Source organism: Lampetra fluviatilis, chromosome 23 (assembly GCF_964198595.1).
Source record: "Lampetra fluviatilis chromosome 23, kcLamFluv1.1, whole genome shotgun sequence".
Classification (NCBI taxonomy): domain Eukaryota; kingdom Metazoa; phylum Chordata; class Hyperoartia; order Petromyzontiformes; family Petromyzontidae; genus Lampetra; species Lampetra fluviatilis.
In genome coordinates this window covers 9,721,225-9,735,424 of record NC_136297.1, presented here as the reverse complement: position 1 = coordinate 9,735,424, position 14,200 = coordinate 9,721,225, and the positions used below count along the sequence as shown (strand labels likewise).

Here is a 14,200-nt window from a genome sequence, read left to right as displayed (position 1 = left end):
GCCGCGCGCGCAATGACGTCACGTTCGCGCGCCACGACGTCACGGCGCATGGGGTGGGGGAGGGGCTCCTCTCTTCTCCCCTCACCCAAGATGGTCGCGAGCCCGGCGGTGGTGGTAGGGGGCGGGGCACTGCCACGTGACGCGACGGCTACGGCGAGCGGCGAGGAGAAATGCGATTTCCCATTGAACAACAACAACAACAGCAGCACGGCCGCAGCATCAGTAGCAGCAGGCATCGGCTGTTGTTGTTCGCCGCCGTCGTCGCTTCCACGGCCGCTCGAGTCACCGCCGCGGCCGTTCCCACTGCCGCCGTGAAGCGGGTTCCCGGCAGGGCGCGGGAGCGAAGCGGCCTCGCAATGTTGGTGGCGCCGGCTGCCGAGCGCAACAAGGAGCCGATTCTCGAGGTGCTGCGGCAGTGGGTGCCGGCAGACCGGGCCGGGTTTGCGCTGGAGGTGGCCTCGGGCTCCGGGCAGCATGTGGTGCACCTCGCCCGGGCCTTCCCGCACCTCACGTGGCAGCCCAGCGAGCTGGAGGCGGCCTCCTTCCAAAGGTCTGAGGCGCGTCAGGAGAGTCTCACGCATCGATGGGCACCGTGGGCAGTCACGGTGGCTATGAGATGTTAACTACCTCGCCAGGTATGCAGGAGGTCGTGGGCTCGATCCCGACGCCTGCTGCTGTATATTTGGAGTTTGCGTCTCATCATCATAACGATGGCTATGAGATGTTAACTACCTCGCTAGGTATACAGGAGGTCGTGGGCTCGATCCCCACGCCTGCTGCTGTATAATTTGAGTTTGCGTCTCATCATCATCATCACGGTGGCTATGAGATGTTAACTACCTCGCCTGGTATACAGGAGGTTGTGGGTTCGATCCCAACGCCTGCTGCTGTATATTTTGAGTTTGCGTCTCATCATCATCATCATTATCACGGTGGCTAGGAGATGTTAACTACCTCGCCAGGTATACAGGAGGTCGTGGGTTCGATCCTGACCCTGAGCCCTGTTGGACGTCTCTCTCCTCTTGGTCGCGTGGATTCTTTCCCCGGGTTTCCCCCTCCGAATTTAGAATCAACGTCACGCGTTTGGAGCCGTGTTTTACAATTCGGTCAACAGCAAATAAAACCCCCGAAATATTCCAACAGCCGCAATGCACGGGAATACGGAGACGATCCTTAATAAATTAACGTCACTAAGCAGTCCTTAAAGAGCCACAGGTTGCGAACTCCTCCTGCTTTCGAGTAATTCGGCTGCTATAAATGTCCACACGATAGATAAGCCACTTCGCTGAGCATTCGTGTGTGGCTGGGGCCGCTTCTGAAAAGGAGCTGCATCGCTCAGTGGTACAAAAACTAAACTCGCGAATTTTACATTTGTGTTTTTCATCAACAACCTGCACTGATCAGCGTATGGTCAAATAGCCCCACCCACCCATCTCTTTCCTTACCCCTATCTACAACCCTAACCATATCCATAAATCTCACATCAATAATGACGTTGACCCTCGTAATTCATCTTGATTTTAAGCTTTCGTTACTGCAGGAATCCATACTATTTGGTTCTATCGGTAAAGTCACGTGGGTAGAAAAAATAATAGATCACGACGTTTCGATCGCCACACAAGCAATCGTCTTCAGGTGGACATAAACCCTCATCCCCTAACCATTATCATGACCCACCATAACCCTCACCTTGGTCAAGATCATGGCCCGCAAAATCATTTGGTCTAGCCCTGCCAAGGCAACCGCAGGTGGGACTTGAAATTCAATTAATCTAGGAGCAAACCTGGAAAAGCAGTTGCGAGTAGCAGCAACATCATCACTACCAGCTAACATCACACGCCTCGCCAAAGAGAAGCAGTTCCAGCCATCACATTAGGGGCGAGTTAATTAAATGTTTGACCAAATATAACAGGCTAATTTTTAAATTGATAATGTTGTATGGCCCGCAAATGATGTTATAGATATCCAAATGGCCCTTGGCAGAAAAAAGTTTCCCCACCCCTGTCCTAACCCATAGGCTACACATTGGACCCTCAGTTAATGAGTTCCCATGTTGATGCATGTGGCCACCTCCTCACCTGTGCCTCTACCCCCCTGTCACACCCTCCACCACCACCACCACCCCCTCCCGGCACAGCATCTCGGCGTACGCGAGGGCAACGCAGGTACAGAACGTGCTGCCCCCGATACAGCTGGACGTGCGGGAGCCGTGCGAGACCTGGCCCGGTCGCTGGCCCTCGTCCTCATGCGACCTTCTCCTCAACGTCAACATGATCCACATCAGCGAGATGCGCTGCACAGAGGCGAGGCCATGCCCACCCCCACCTATCCCCCAGGGAGAGGTTTTCGGGGGTTATTCTATGGGCGGGGTGGAATCGAGGGAGGCGGGCAGCAGTGGTCTTTCTCTCACCTCTCGCCTGAACACCTGACTGGTGTAATGGGGTGACCCCTAACCAGTATGTGTGGGTGGTGGCGTGAAGCGAGTGGTGAAACACTTGTGCCTCGCAACAAGAAGAGCTCGAGTTAGTTTCCCGGAGTTTGGATGTTCTCACCCTGTTGTTCTGCGTGGGTTTCCTCCGGGTATTTTGGTTTTATCCCAAAGCTGACACTTCCCCCCCCTTCCATAATGTTGCTTTAATTGGCCAAACATCTGAACGCTTAAAAATACCAGCAAATTTAACAAAATTACCGGATAATTACTCAATTGCACATAATGATAGCATCGTTCTCTACTGTGCGAAACTTGGCAGGGCCTTCCTGAAAAAGTCTTCATACTCAAGTTATACGTACGCTCCTGGGTAAACAAGCGTGAAGTAAAAATAAATACATAGGTATTCAGATCTGTAAGACACTCAAGCTTATTTGCGTCCGGCAAGGCAGTGTGCTCTTTTTTACGATGAGTGCAGATACTGGGTGGCACATCGCAGGGAAGCCTTGATCCAACTATGCATTGAACGTGGCAGACGGATGACAATACCACGTAACATTTTGCGATAACGATTTTCGCAATATCAGTTTTTTACGTAGCTTCGTTGATTGCGTTTCACATTTATATTGCACCTTTTTAAAATTAGTTTTAGTCTCTCTGCAAATAAAGATTGCACAATAGTGATTCAACTACAGTTCACTCAACTTAAGCCTGCCATAATGCTGAAACGCATGCTGCCAGTTACACGGAAAGTAATAAAATAAATCAATTAACCACTGAATTTGATTGCATAATAGAATCGCCACGTCATATACGCATGAAAACATTTTACACAGCATTAATTTAATGGATAATAGAATATGTTTGTTTGATTCATGAATCATTGGGTTTGTTATTTCATAAACATTTCGTCAGGAAATGTGCTGTTTTAGAACAAAATATATGTGCAAACATAATCACCATATGACTACGGTCATTAAAACGGAGGATAGTATTATCATCATGGAACTTATATTGTACGATACATCGCAGCATTGCCAGGTCACGGCGACTCTAGGTTTGACCAAAAGAGCAGCTCGTCGTTTGCATGACTTGCATTTGAATTGCCCTGTGCCTGGAGGTCCAGTGATTAGTTTGGAAATATCCACCCTGCTCACTGCTCTGATTGTGTGTGTGTATTGATGAATGTGTCCATGACTACGTATATATGGCTGTCGCTTATGGCCAACATCAGTGGTCCTAGGCCTCCCCTGGATCTACTCGGCCTTGAACGAAGTGCCTGGTCCTTTGTGTATGCATCGGCACTGGGGAGACAAAGGCTGCCAGCTGTTGTCTTAGCTGCATTACTCCCTCGTGCACCGTGCCGGCCTCCGTAGGTGCTAGTTAACAGCACTTGCCCCCAACAGTCTGTTAAAGACCTTATAGGGAGGGTCTTTGTGCATAATTCTACAGTGATCAGTCTGAAAATAATCTGCCCGAGCCAACTTATGTTACAACTTATTACTTAACTTAAGATTTACGTGCGTGCAATATTTTCCATTTATCACGTGAAAGTTATCTCTCCGATTTCTATTTGTTTCCAAGCTGTAGTTTATTTTATTTTAGCTTTTGTCACTTTTGCGACGCAGGTCAACTTGCAAATGAGACTGTATCCTGGTCTCGTGAGTTCTCATTTGGTTAAATGAAGTAAACTTTGTGTGCATGCATGTGTTTATGTGCACGCACGCACGCACAAGCGTGTATGTGCGTATTGCGCGTGCCATGCATGCAAGCGCGTGCATGTACGTGTGCGGTGCTGGCCACACCACCTCCCCCGTGGGCCGTGCCCACCTTTATTGTTGTTCTCCAGCAGCACTTGCCTTAACAGTCCATGTCGAATACATGGGGAATATATTTGTCTTCGTGTGTCCTCCAGGGTCTGTTCAGAAATGCTGGTGTTCTGCTCAAACCCAGTGGCCTCTTGGTGACGTATGGGGTAAGTTCACTACCGAGTGTGACCGAGCGCTACCACATTTGCTGTTTTTGTTGCAGAGGTTTATCGTTAAACCCCCCCCCCCCCCCCCCCATGCAGCCACCCTGGTTAATACTGCGGGTGTATATACATGTGCCACCGTCTGCTTCAGTGGAAGGCAAAGATCCCGTGACGTCGTTCTAAAAAAAAGTAGGGCCACGTGCTTGCTGCACGGGACAAATCAGAAAATGACCGGCAAATTACTCAAATTAGGATTATACAGAGCAGTCATTGCTATACTGGCAGGCGAATGCCACAGGTCACCCGTGCAAACGAGACTTATCCAGATCGCTTGACTTCTCATCAGGTTAAACAAAAATAAACTCACTAACAGCTGTTTCACTCCTCACGCAGCCTGAGTTCTCATCGGGTTAATCAAAATAAAGGTGCTAACGGCTGTTTTAACTCCTCCTCACACAGCCTTACGCAGTGAACGGGATCATCTTCCCGCAAAGCAACGTGGATTTTGACGCCGTCTTGCGCGAGAGGTGAGCCCCGCATTTCCTCACCGAGTCCCGCTCCGTCGCACTTTATTTCTACCAATTCTGCTTCCGGTTCAGCAAAGCTTTCATTCACCCAGCAGAGCCCACCGTGTGTTGCATCTCGTGTGCCCTCTGCTCCATCAGCATCCTAACCAACGCTATGGCTGGTGGGTTCTCAGAGCTTCCTGGGTACCAGGGTTGTTGTTTGACCGTACGTCACCATGCTGGTCGGTGATTGATAAGGGAGCATTGTCTTGCCTCTGGCCGAGTACGTGACTGGTATGGGTGCTCCTATCCGGTATATACCGTCGATGATCGGCTCTTGGCCACGTCAAGGCTGTGCTACATTGAAGATAACATTTTATTTATTTATGCAGAATGGATCTTTAAAAAAAAATGGGGTTAAAATTGTACTCCACTATTCAATTGACGAGTGGATTGATGGGCACAGCGGTCGACCCGAGCTCCTTTCCAGGCCATGGCTAAAATCGGTGATATCAGAACCGGTCCTGTGCCTCCCTCAGTCAATCCAGCACTGGCCCCAGTAGTGTGAAGATGGGCAAACAACCAAAATACACCTATTGTGGCAATGGCTTCGTCTAGCAGTGGCTTTAAATGACCATAGTTATTGAATAAAATATCTGAACAATGTCAAACATTCCACTGCATCGTGATTAGCAGCCTCATTTGCTAAAGTTTATAGGCCTTTCCCATAGTTAACCAATCCATGCGAGTGATGCGTTTGGAGGTGGTAGCGATGGGCTTGGTGGTTGCCCCATGGGGTCTTCTAGCTGGTCATGGTGCTTGTGTTCAGAGCTAGCTCCATGCTGGCCACATTGCCGGCGGGATGGGTAGATGGGTGTTTACGGCATGAGAGCCAGGCGAGGAGTGCAAGCCCCTGTGGTTGTCGTGCCAGGAACCCGGAGTGGGGACTGCGGGATGTCAGCATGCTCCAGCAGCTGGCGCTCACCAATGGCATGCGACTCCAGAGGATGGTGAGTCCGGGTTCAGCGACTCACCCAACCCCTCGTACCTTGGGCAGTTTGATCAATTGTTGCAATTCGTGGCTCCGATTCAATTTCAAAAGCATATTTTCTATCTTTTTAAATCTGTATTATTTTCACCCCCCCCCCCAGCTTGTACGTGTTCATTTGTTTGCTCCATCTGAAATGTAACATTAGAATATGAATATAGGTGACATACATCAGATATGGTGTGTGCACTGACCAGTACGAACGAGGTCCGTTTAAAAAAAATGTACTTTAACTTTTTCTTACCCCATTCCATTCAGGTGGAAATGCCAGCCAACAACAAGTGCCTGGTCTTCCAGAAGACAGGGTAGAGATGGAGTCCCTCATTTGTGTTTTGCTAATCATTTTTTTGCAAACTATTACAGCTTTAGATAATGTAATTTTATCTCGTTTTCGATCGGTGTCGTGAGACTTAAATATTCCAATGACTCGCAAAGCAGTGCAACCTTTCGTTTTCATGTTGAATGGCCCACGGAATTGGATACCAGAGCTACTTGACATCCCTTGCATTGACCTCTGGTCCAAAGAGGCAAGGGCAGCAGCACTGTTCAACCCCGCTCTGCGGCCAGTAATATTGTTTACATGACGGTGACATCGATAATTAATTATTAATGTGGACCCGCATGTTGTGTTTTTGTGCAGCCATTGGTGACCTGGACAGCGTTTAAAATAAAAATGAAACGGACCAGCAAGTGTTTATAGTCGACTTTATTGCAGGACAAGGCTCTTACACGCAGCCACACAGACTGGCGGGCAACGGCATTGTGCACTGGTTATTCTAAATTCACCACCCCTCTGCCACGATGTTGCTAGATCAGAGGTTTTCCCCTTCTATATCTATAAGCTTCTGTATCACAATCGGAGAAACCTTCAGAATGGGCGCAGCATCGGTGTTATTCAACCCTCGGATATCAACCTCCAATGTGGACTGCTGTGACGTTAGAATTTCAGCCACGGTCCACACGACTCGAAAGCTTTGCGTGTGCAGTCACCGCCACAGGACGTCACCTATTCGGCGTGGTGACCTCGTGGTGGAGAACGCGACCGTTACAGCAGACACATTTGGGGAAATCAAGAGTTTGGCCTTTAAGATGGTGCCATTGTCATGGGCTTCGTCAGAATGTTGGGAATAAATTATAAGAAGCATTTTCAACAAATTGTGCGGTTCTTTTAAGCAAATTCACATTGAACATATAAAAAAAAAATCAGTGTGGGTACATACCCACCGAATCCCAAAACATCCTCTAGAAAGGGCTCTAATGGAAGCTCTTCTGCCAGCAGTGACATGAGCAAGTAATTGCAGGACTGCACCTTTGTTTTGAATAATTGAAGCTAGGGGGGAAAAGGCTGAATATATAGGAGCAGGAGCAGTCCCGAGGCCCCATCGATGGGTTCCAGACTTCACCTGACCAGGCTGCAGCTGAGGCCCTGGACTGCGATGCTTCAGAGTACGCTTCATATTTACAGGCAGCGTTACCAATGACAAGGATGCACACACGCATGACTAGGCCACGCCAGAAATCGCGGTAAGTCATTTCAGTTCAAAAACCTCATTTGTTTCATATTTATTCGTTAAAAGGAAAGGTTAATGGAGGAATGAGCCTCAATGGCTTGACACGCCCGTGTCCCTCTGCGGCGCGACGAACACACGCTTACTACCTTAAGCTTATTTCCTTTATACGTTTCTTAAGTTTACCAACACCGTTCATGATCGTGCACGGCAAATTGCGAATGGCAACACCGTTGGGGGGAGCGGGGGGGCCGTGCGGCCGATACTGGACGCGGTGCACGTTGGCAGACGGCCGTGTCGTGCGGTCATCGCGGCAACTCCGAGCGTTTACTTCGACAAAAATATTAAGAGATTCAAACACAGCGTGGCACCCACCCAAACAGCTGCGGGGGGACACCGCTGGTGCAGCAGGGGGTCACAATCCATTACCAACTTAGCGAGCGATGGACGGGGAAGAGATAAAAGGATGCAGGGGTTGAAAATGAAGATGACAGCCCCGTGGATCGGTGCCTGCCCAGCGGCACGCACGGCGCTGCATACATCGCTCGCCAATCGGCGGGAGCGTAGGTGAAACCTCGCTGCTCTGTGTGCGAGACTCCCGAGCCTCACAAACCTCGTGCCCGCCACCTCTGCCATTGGCGCATTGACAACTCTTTTCGCAGGTGAATCACACTGCTGTCTCAGGCAAAACTAGTTAAAATGCGATACTGGCAGCGGTTACACGCAAAACTTTACTCCAAACCAGCACAGTGCACAGGGACACCATTTAAACCAGACCCAGAAGATTACACGTTCCTGGAAGCAGACTTAAGAAGGTTTAGCAACACGACAAACTGGCTGAACGCCGCTCACCAACAGCACAAGGGCATCAATCGTCAGCGAATCAACGACCACCCCCCCCAGGCAATAACGTGCCAGCTCGACACTCAATTTAAAAGTTCAATTTAAAAGTGACTCTCGCTACAACTGTTTCTCACCGCCTCTCTTCGGCCCACTTCAGACACGCGCGGCGTGGCGTCTCTAGCTGAAGAATTCCTCCAGGTGTCATTACCGTGGAGCCGGGCGCTACCGATCCGGCCTGCAACTGTAGAGGGGCGCCGGCGGTGGGCATTGCTGCCGAGCGAGCCCTTGACAGGCGAAGTCCATGGAGGGTGAGCAGCGAGGGACGAGCAGGGGTTGAGGATGAAGAGGAGCAGATCGAGCTACATGAGAAGCTCAGATAGGAACAGGACAAGCAGCAGCAACAGGCAGAGAAAGGTGATGAGGTGGGGGGGGGGGGCAAGAAAGGGTGGGAAAAAGCGGTCCACAGCAGGAGAAGAGGGATGTAGTGTGAAAGGGAAAGAGTGGGGTGGGAGAGGAGGGTGTCGTCTCAGTCAAAGGAGATAAGCTGAGCGACGGACGCGGGGCCTGGTGCTGCCAATGGTTGCTGGGGTGCCTGCATGACACACGCATAAACGATAAAATCCACTGTCGTTCACAGCAACGAGGTGGCGGCGATGGTTGTGACGATGCCTCGACCCGTCTCACGCTCAAATGGGACTAGTCTTGTTCATTTTCGATATTTAGCAGCATCGATAACCGCGTGTTAACGTTGACCAACCCGCACTGACCAGTGTGAAGAATGGGCCAATGACCAACCTGGCGTGACGAAGCTGTCATCCAGTAGTGGCCTGACCTGAATGCGAGCATTGATTCCACGACTTTTGGAATAGATAGCTGATTATTTCTTGAGAACAGCTTTTTGCGTTTCGTTTGTTGTACTTTCCCCAACACCTACGAATTAGCACGGTTGGCTATGTACGGTGCGAAAGAAGTTCAACATACGTACATTTACAACCCCAGTTGGGAGCTAGGTACATGGTTGGTTGCGCAGTTGTGTACTTGTGTACAGGCACATGACCGCAGACGCATCTGTATGATGCTCGAGCTTAATTCAATTCCTGAGGAAGCGCCCAACATGTGGAACAAAACGCGGCAACAACCCCGGAAACACATCCGAGAGCCACACGGCACGCCCGTGAAAACCTACACAGTAGTACGGGTGCATTAACAAGCGAGTGGACATGCAGGTGTGCGTTTGCATCGGTGTGGGTGTGTGGCCTCAACGTGCACATAGCCTGGCACAAGCGCCGTGGTGACGTCACCACCACTGAGTGGCGAATGGCGGTTGTTGTTGTTGTTGTGTGGGCAAGGGGCGTACGGGTTGGTAGGCGGGCTGCTGGTAGCCGGGCTGGGCGGGCGGTGCCTGCCCTTGCGGGAAGCCTCCCTGCTGCCCCTGCACTTGCTCCTGCCCGGGCAGTGCCACCCCCATCCCCTGTGACGATCACAACAACGGCAACCGTTCCATTAATCCACGACGACCGCAATTGTTATTTAAAAAAAAACACCCTCATTTATGAAGCTTGGGAGTAGCCACTGATTTACACAATGTAAATGGCATACAAAAATAAACAATTAATGCTTACATCAGCAACCCAGAATACATTCCCCATGGCTAACAGAACTGATCATTTGCTCTGTAACACAGCTGTTAAGCCACTAGTCTGAAAGTCATAATCCCTGGAGATTCATCAGGACAAAGCAGAGACCGGTGATGTGTACGTTCGAGTGGGGATCTATCTAATGGCTCAAAGCAAATTAATTTGGAAGTCAGTGCAAATAAGCGACTGGCGCACGAGGACAAACAGCTGTGGCAAGAGGTGCACATGGCAAAAACGAGACGCGGCCCTCATTGACGGGGAGAGGGCGGCTGCGTGTCTGCAGCCACGGTGAAGCCACCCCCGTCGTACCTGCATGCCGTACGGCGCATAGCCCACCGAGGCCGGCGGGTAGGACAGCACGCCAGGCGCTGGCGCGGCCGGCAGAGACTGCGGCTGGCTCACTGCCTCCTGCAAAAGGCAGTCGCAGAGTTAACCGCGTTTCTCCGCCTCGGTGCGGACGGCTAACGCACGCAATGCTGAGGAACCAAAGATGGTCTCTACTCAAAAGGCGGGCTCACGTGGTCCGATGTAATGGAGGTGGCATCGCTAAAATGTTTCAGTAAAGATGCGGAACTGCGATTGCTTGCCCTAAGCTGCCGCTGACCGAAGAGGGCCCTGCACGATGGAGTTCTGGAGAATCAATCTAGAAGGTTATTTTGGCCTACTCTTCCAAGCTGGCCGGATGTCTTAAAAATAAGTTGGAATACCCACACATTAACCCCACCACACGTGACCTGTCGTACGACTGCGGTGTACCCATTGATGCTGCCGAAAAGACGGGGGGGGGCAGTTTGAGAAACTTGGCCCATCAACTGCAGTTAATAAAATAAAAATATTAATTAAAGTTATGCTAAAGTGCATCATTATGGCCACTTAAGATGTCACTCCAAACGCAATGACATCACTCGAGGCGTACGTGACCAGACGCCTTACTGCATCCTATTAAACATTTCATTGTTCTCATTTACAAAGCTTCAAACGCTCATGCCAGGACAGAGCCTCGGTACTGCATGACTAAAGTAGTTTCGCTGGCTGCGTCTTCCTCCAGCAAGAGGCAGCAGCGGATGAGTGGGTGTGTGGGTGAGTGGGTGTGCGGGCGAGCGGGTGTGCGGGCGAGCGGGCGAGTGGGTGTGCGGGCGAGTGGGTGTGCGGGCCAGCGGGTGTGCGGGCGAGCGGGTGTGCGGGCGAGCGGGCGAGTGGGTGTGCGGGCGAGTGGGCGAGCGGGCGAGTGGGTGTGCGGGCGAGTGGGTGTGCGGGCCAGCGGGTGTGCGGGCGAGCGGGTGTGCGGGCGAGTGGGTGTGCGGGCGAGTGGGTGTGCGGGCGAGTGGGTGTGCGGGCGAGTGGGTGTTCGGGTGAGTGGGTGTGCGGGCGAGTGGGTGTGTGGGCGAGTGGGTGAGCGGGGGAGTAGGTGTGCCGCAGGGTGTGCACCTGGTACTGCTGTGGCTGCTGGTAGGGGTAGGGCCCTTGGGGGTTGGGCCCTCCAGGCTGTGGGCCTCCAACCCCCGCCGGGTACATGTACTGCCCTCCGTAGTTTGCATCTGAACACACACACACGCAACAGAGATCAACCCCCGCCCCCAGTATTACCTGAGTTTAGTCCAATGTGCAAGAGTGGCTTTAACAGGCGGTTGGAGCAAATCCTGTTAAAGAGTGCCTATTAAGGCGGGCACGGCGCACGAGGGGGGTGTTCCGGCAATCACCACACCTGGCCCCCCTCTGTCTCCCCACTGCTCAACCTCACTTAGCTTCTAAGATCAAATTAGATCCAAATCGTTGAGTATAAGTGCATAAAAGCGAAATTATTCATTTATTTTCATCAACTTATCAGGGATCGTGCTTGTTTAGCGTGACTTAGCACGCCCTACTCTTCCTGACGAGCGCTCGATGAAGCGGAAAAACTTGCAAGCCCAGCGCCGGCGCACAACCCGGGCCCCCCACCTGTGGTCTGTGGCTGCGTGGGGTTGAATGGGGCAGGGGCGGTGGTGTAGGGAGGAGCGACGCCGCCCTGGCCCGGCGGGAGGCTGCCCGGGTAGGCCGTGCCGTGCATGGGGGAGCCCTCGAGCGAGCTGGGAGGGCTGAACGCCTGCTTGAGGCTGCCGGGGGGCCCTTGGGGCGGCGCTTGGTACACGCCGCCAGGGCCCGGTTGAGGCACGCCCTGGAGAGGCACGAGACGCGGACACGGACAGGCAGCACCTTTTAGCTCATCAGGCGAAGGTAAAGGCGTGGCCCTGCAATTGCTCAGGCCACTGCTCGTGGAAGAACACCCCTCTGGAGAGAATTGTGCTCTGCCATGCAGGTCATAAATCTTGGAATAGGGAGTACCCACATTTTACCCCACCACGTGCAACCTGCCGAACGACTCACCGTGGCGTACCCATTTATACTGCTGGGTGGAAAGAGGCGGGTAGGGGGATTTAAGATACTTGCAACCGTTGTTTCAGCCGCCGTACCGGCAGATCGGAAAACGAACCAGCACCCTCTGGATTGCAAGTTCAGGGTGAAAACCATGAAACCACGGCAGCATCCCCAGCTTTAAAAAACACAAGACATGGCCAAAAAACAAATGCCTCTCGTGGACACGAACCCAGCGGGTATGAAGAAATCAGTCATCGCACTCCCCGCCCTCTCCCCCCAGAGATTCAATGAGACGGTCGCGATTCAAGGCCGCGATTCAAGGCCGTGATGAAGAATCGATTCTTTTCACAAATTTTAGTTTGGTGTGTAATGGTTCTCAGTTGTTTTCGGTCTTGTTGATACACTTACACAAGCCCAAATCTAACCTTTTCATATAATTTGTAGAAATCCTATATAATGCATGCGTTGAGTGCATAATAAATTACATTATGGCTACCTTTGGTTACACTTTGCACCAAATACTCATTTAAGGCCGAGGTAACCTGAGAGAGGGAGGCCCATGACATGTTCAGATGCCGCATGGTACTGGCAGGAGTTGAACCCAGTTTAGTCTCAATCGCAGCACTGAGCAAACCAAGCATCATCGCTCCCCACTCACATACACACCACATTTCTTACATGGCCCACATCATGAATGGCTGAATTCAGAACCAGAGCTATGGCTAGGGTTAGGGCAACGGACACCATGCTAAGGCTAAGATTAGAAGCAGGGCTGGAATAAATTGGTGCTATGGCTGGGGACATAGGCTAGACAATGCTCACCGATGCGTACTGCAGGGAGAAGGCAGGCATGTGCGCGCGCATCTGTATTGTCTGCTTCTGCTGCTCCAGCCTCATCTGCCGCTCCCTCTCCTGGTCCTGCAGCCGCCGCAGCGCCAGCTGCCGCTGCATCTCCAGGTACTCCTGCACGCAAACATGGACGCATTCATTCGTTTACACACACTCACTGGATCAATACAATCGCCGGCAAGAAGCACAGATACCGGCAGCGTCTTCAAGGAAGTTGACGGCCCAACGAAAGATTGGAAACAGGAGAAAATGGAATAAACACAACGGCGGTGCAGAAACCTTTCTCACAGGTGGGTCGCCAGCAGTGGCTTTGGAATGGTGCAGGAGGAGTTACTGATGGAGCTCAGTACCCTCTTGCAGGCTAACGGCGTGTGTAACCGCACATCTACACTCAATCAAGACTGAGCTGCACATGCAGTTGATCAGAGAGACATCCCAACATTCGTGGTCTCAAACGGGGGTTGGAGTGGGGAAAGGGTGGGGGGCGGGGGGGACATACCACAAAGGTCGAGTACTGCTGGCCTAACTGTAACATTGGGCATGCACCAGCTTAATTTCTCTCCCTCATTTTCTGTCGCACCCTCCTCGAATGCCGGTGGCCTCGCCCTCCCTCCCCCTCCCCCGCTCGTTCACCTGCTTCTTCTGGCGCATGATGTGCAGCTTCTGCGCCAGCTGCAGCTGCCGCTGGTGCTCTGCTTCCTGGGCGGCGCGCTGCAGCTTCTCGCGGTGGTCTTCGCGCAGCGCGTTGAGCGCCTCGCGCGCGTCCCGGATCTGCGCCAGCTTGTCCTGCAGGCTCTCGTAGTGTACTGCCGGCGCCACGCGCAAACAAAACGAAATCCGCGCGTACCATTTAACAGACTGTTGCTCGGGCAAGTGCCGTTAGCACTTTTGCGGCCATCTGGAACGCTCTTCCTTCCGATATTAGAAAGTCACTGGGAGCTATGCACTTTGAAATCTAGAGTGAAAACTCATTTCTATCCAACTGATTTTTGTGTTTAGTTTGTTATCCTTCCCCTGCACCTCCGTTGGGCACGTTTGGCTATGTACGGTGCAA

General features: G+C 51.8%; 2 protein-coding genes across 6 annotated transcripts in view; one reads left to right on the top strand and one right to left on the bottom strand.

Annotated features, from left to right (window-relative positions):
• Positions 1-127: 127 nt before the first annotated feature.
• On the top strand, positions 128-6,671 carry METTL26 (methyltransferase like 26). Its single transcript, XM_078867138.1, has 6 exons — positions 128-550; positions 2,138-2,303; positions 4,344-4,403; positions 4,860-4,927; positions 5,838-5,916; positions 6,213-6,671. The coding sequence occupies exons 1-6, from the start codon at positions 171-173 to the stop codon at positions 6,261-6,263; spliced, it is 804 nt and encodes a 267-aa protein (XP_078723264.1). The 5' UTR covers positions 128-170; the 3' UTR covers positions 6,264-6,671.
• The window catches only part of HGS (hepatocyte growth factor-regulated tyrosine kinase substrate), a 24,846-nt gene continuing 17,291 nt past the window's right edge, over positions 6,646-14,200 (bottom strand). For all 5 annotated transcript variants that reach the window (XM_078867121.1, XM_078867124.1, XM_078867122.1 and 2 more), the window contains 7 exons: positions 13,780-13,952; positions 13,120-13,260; positions 11,881-12,097; positions 11,371-11,480; positions 10,252-10,350; positions 9,663-9,776; positions 6,646-8,897 (listed from right to left, as the gene is read on the bottom strand). In XM_078867121.1, the coding sequence (XP_078723247.1) occupies positions 8,832-8,897; positions 9,663-9,776; positions 10,252-10,350; positions 11,371-11,480; positions 11,881-12,097; positions 13,120-13,260; positions 13,780-13,952 (920 nt within the window). In that variant the 3' untranslated portion in view covers positions 6,646-8,831. The remainder of the gene's footprint in view (positions 8,898-9,662; positions 9,777-10,251; positions 10,351-11,370; positions 11,481-11,880; positions 12,098-13,119; positions 13,261-13,779; positions 13,953-14,200) is intronic.

What these genes read in the sequence shown, in the direction of transcription:
- METTL26 (XM_078867138.1), top strand. Translation starts at nt 171, where the DNA reads ATGCGATTTCCCATTGAACAACAACAACAACAGCAGCACGGCCGCAGC. An exon ending in GAGGCGGCCTCCTTCCAAAG is followed by an intron (nt 551 to 2,137) that starts GTCTGAGGCGCG and finishes CTCCCGGCACAG; the next exon opens with CATCTCGGCGTACGCGAGGG. An exon ending in GCGAGATGCGCTGCACAGAG is followed by an intron (nt 2,304 to 4,343) that starts GCGAGGCCATGC and finishes TGTGTCCTCCAG; the next exon opens with GGTCTGTTCAGAAATGCTGG.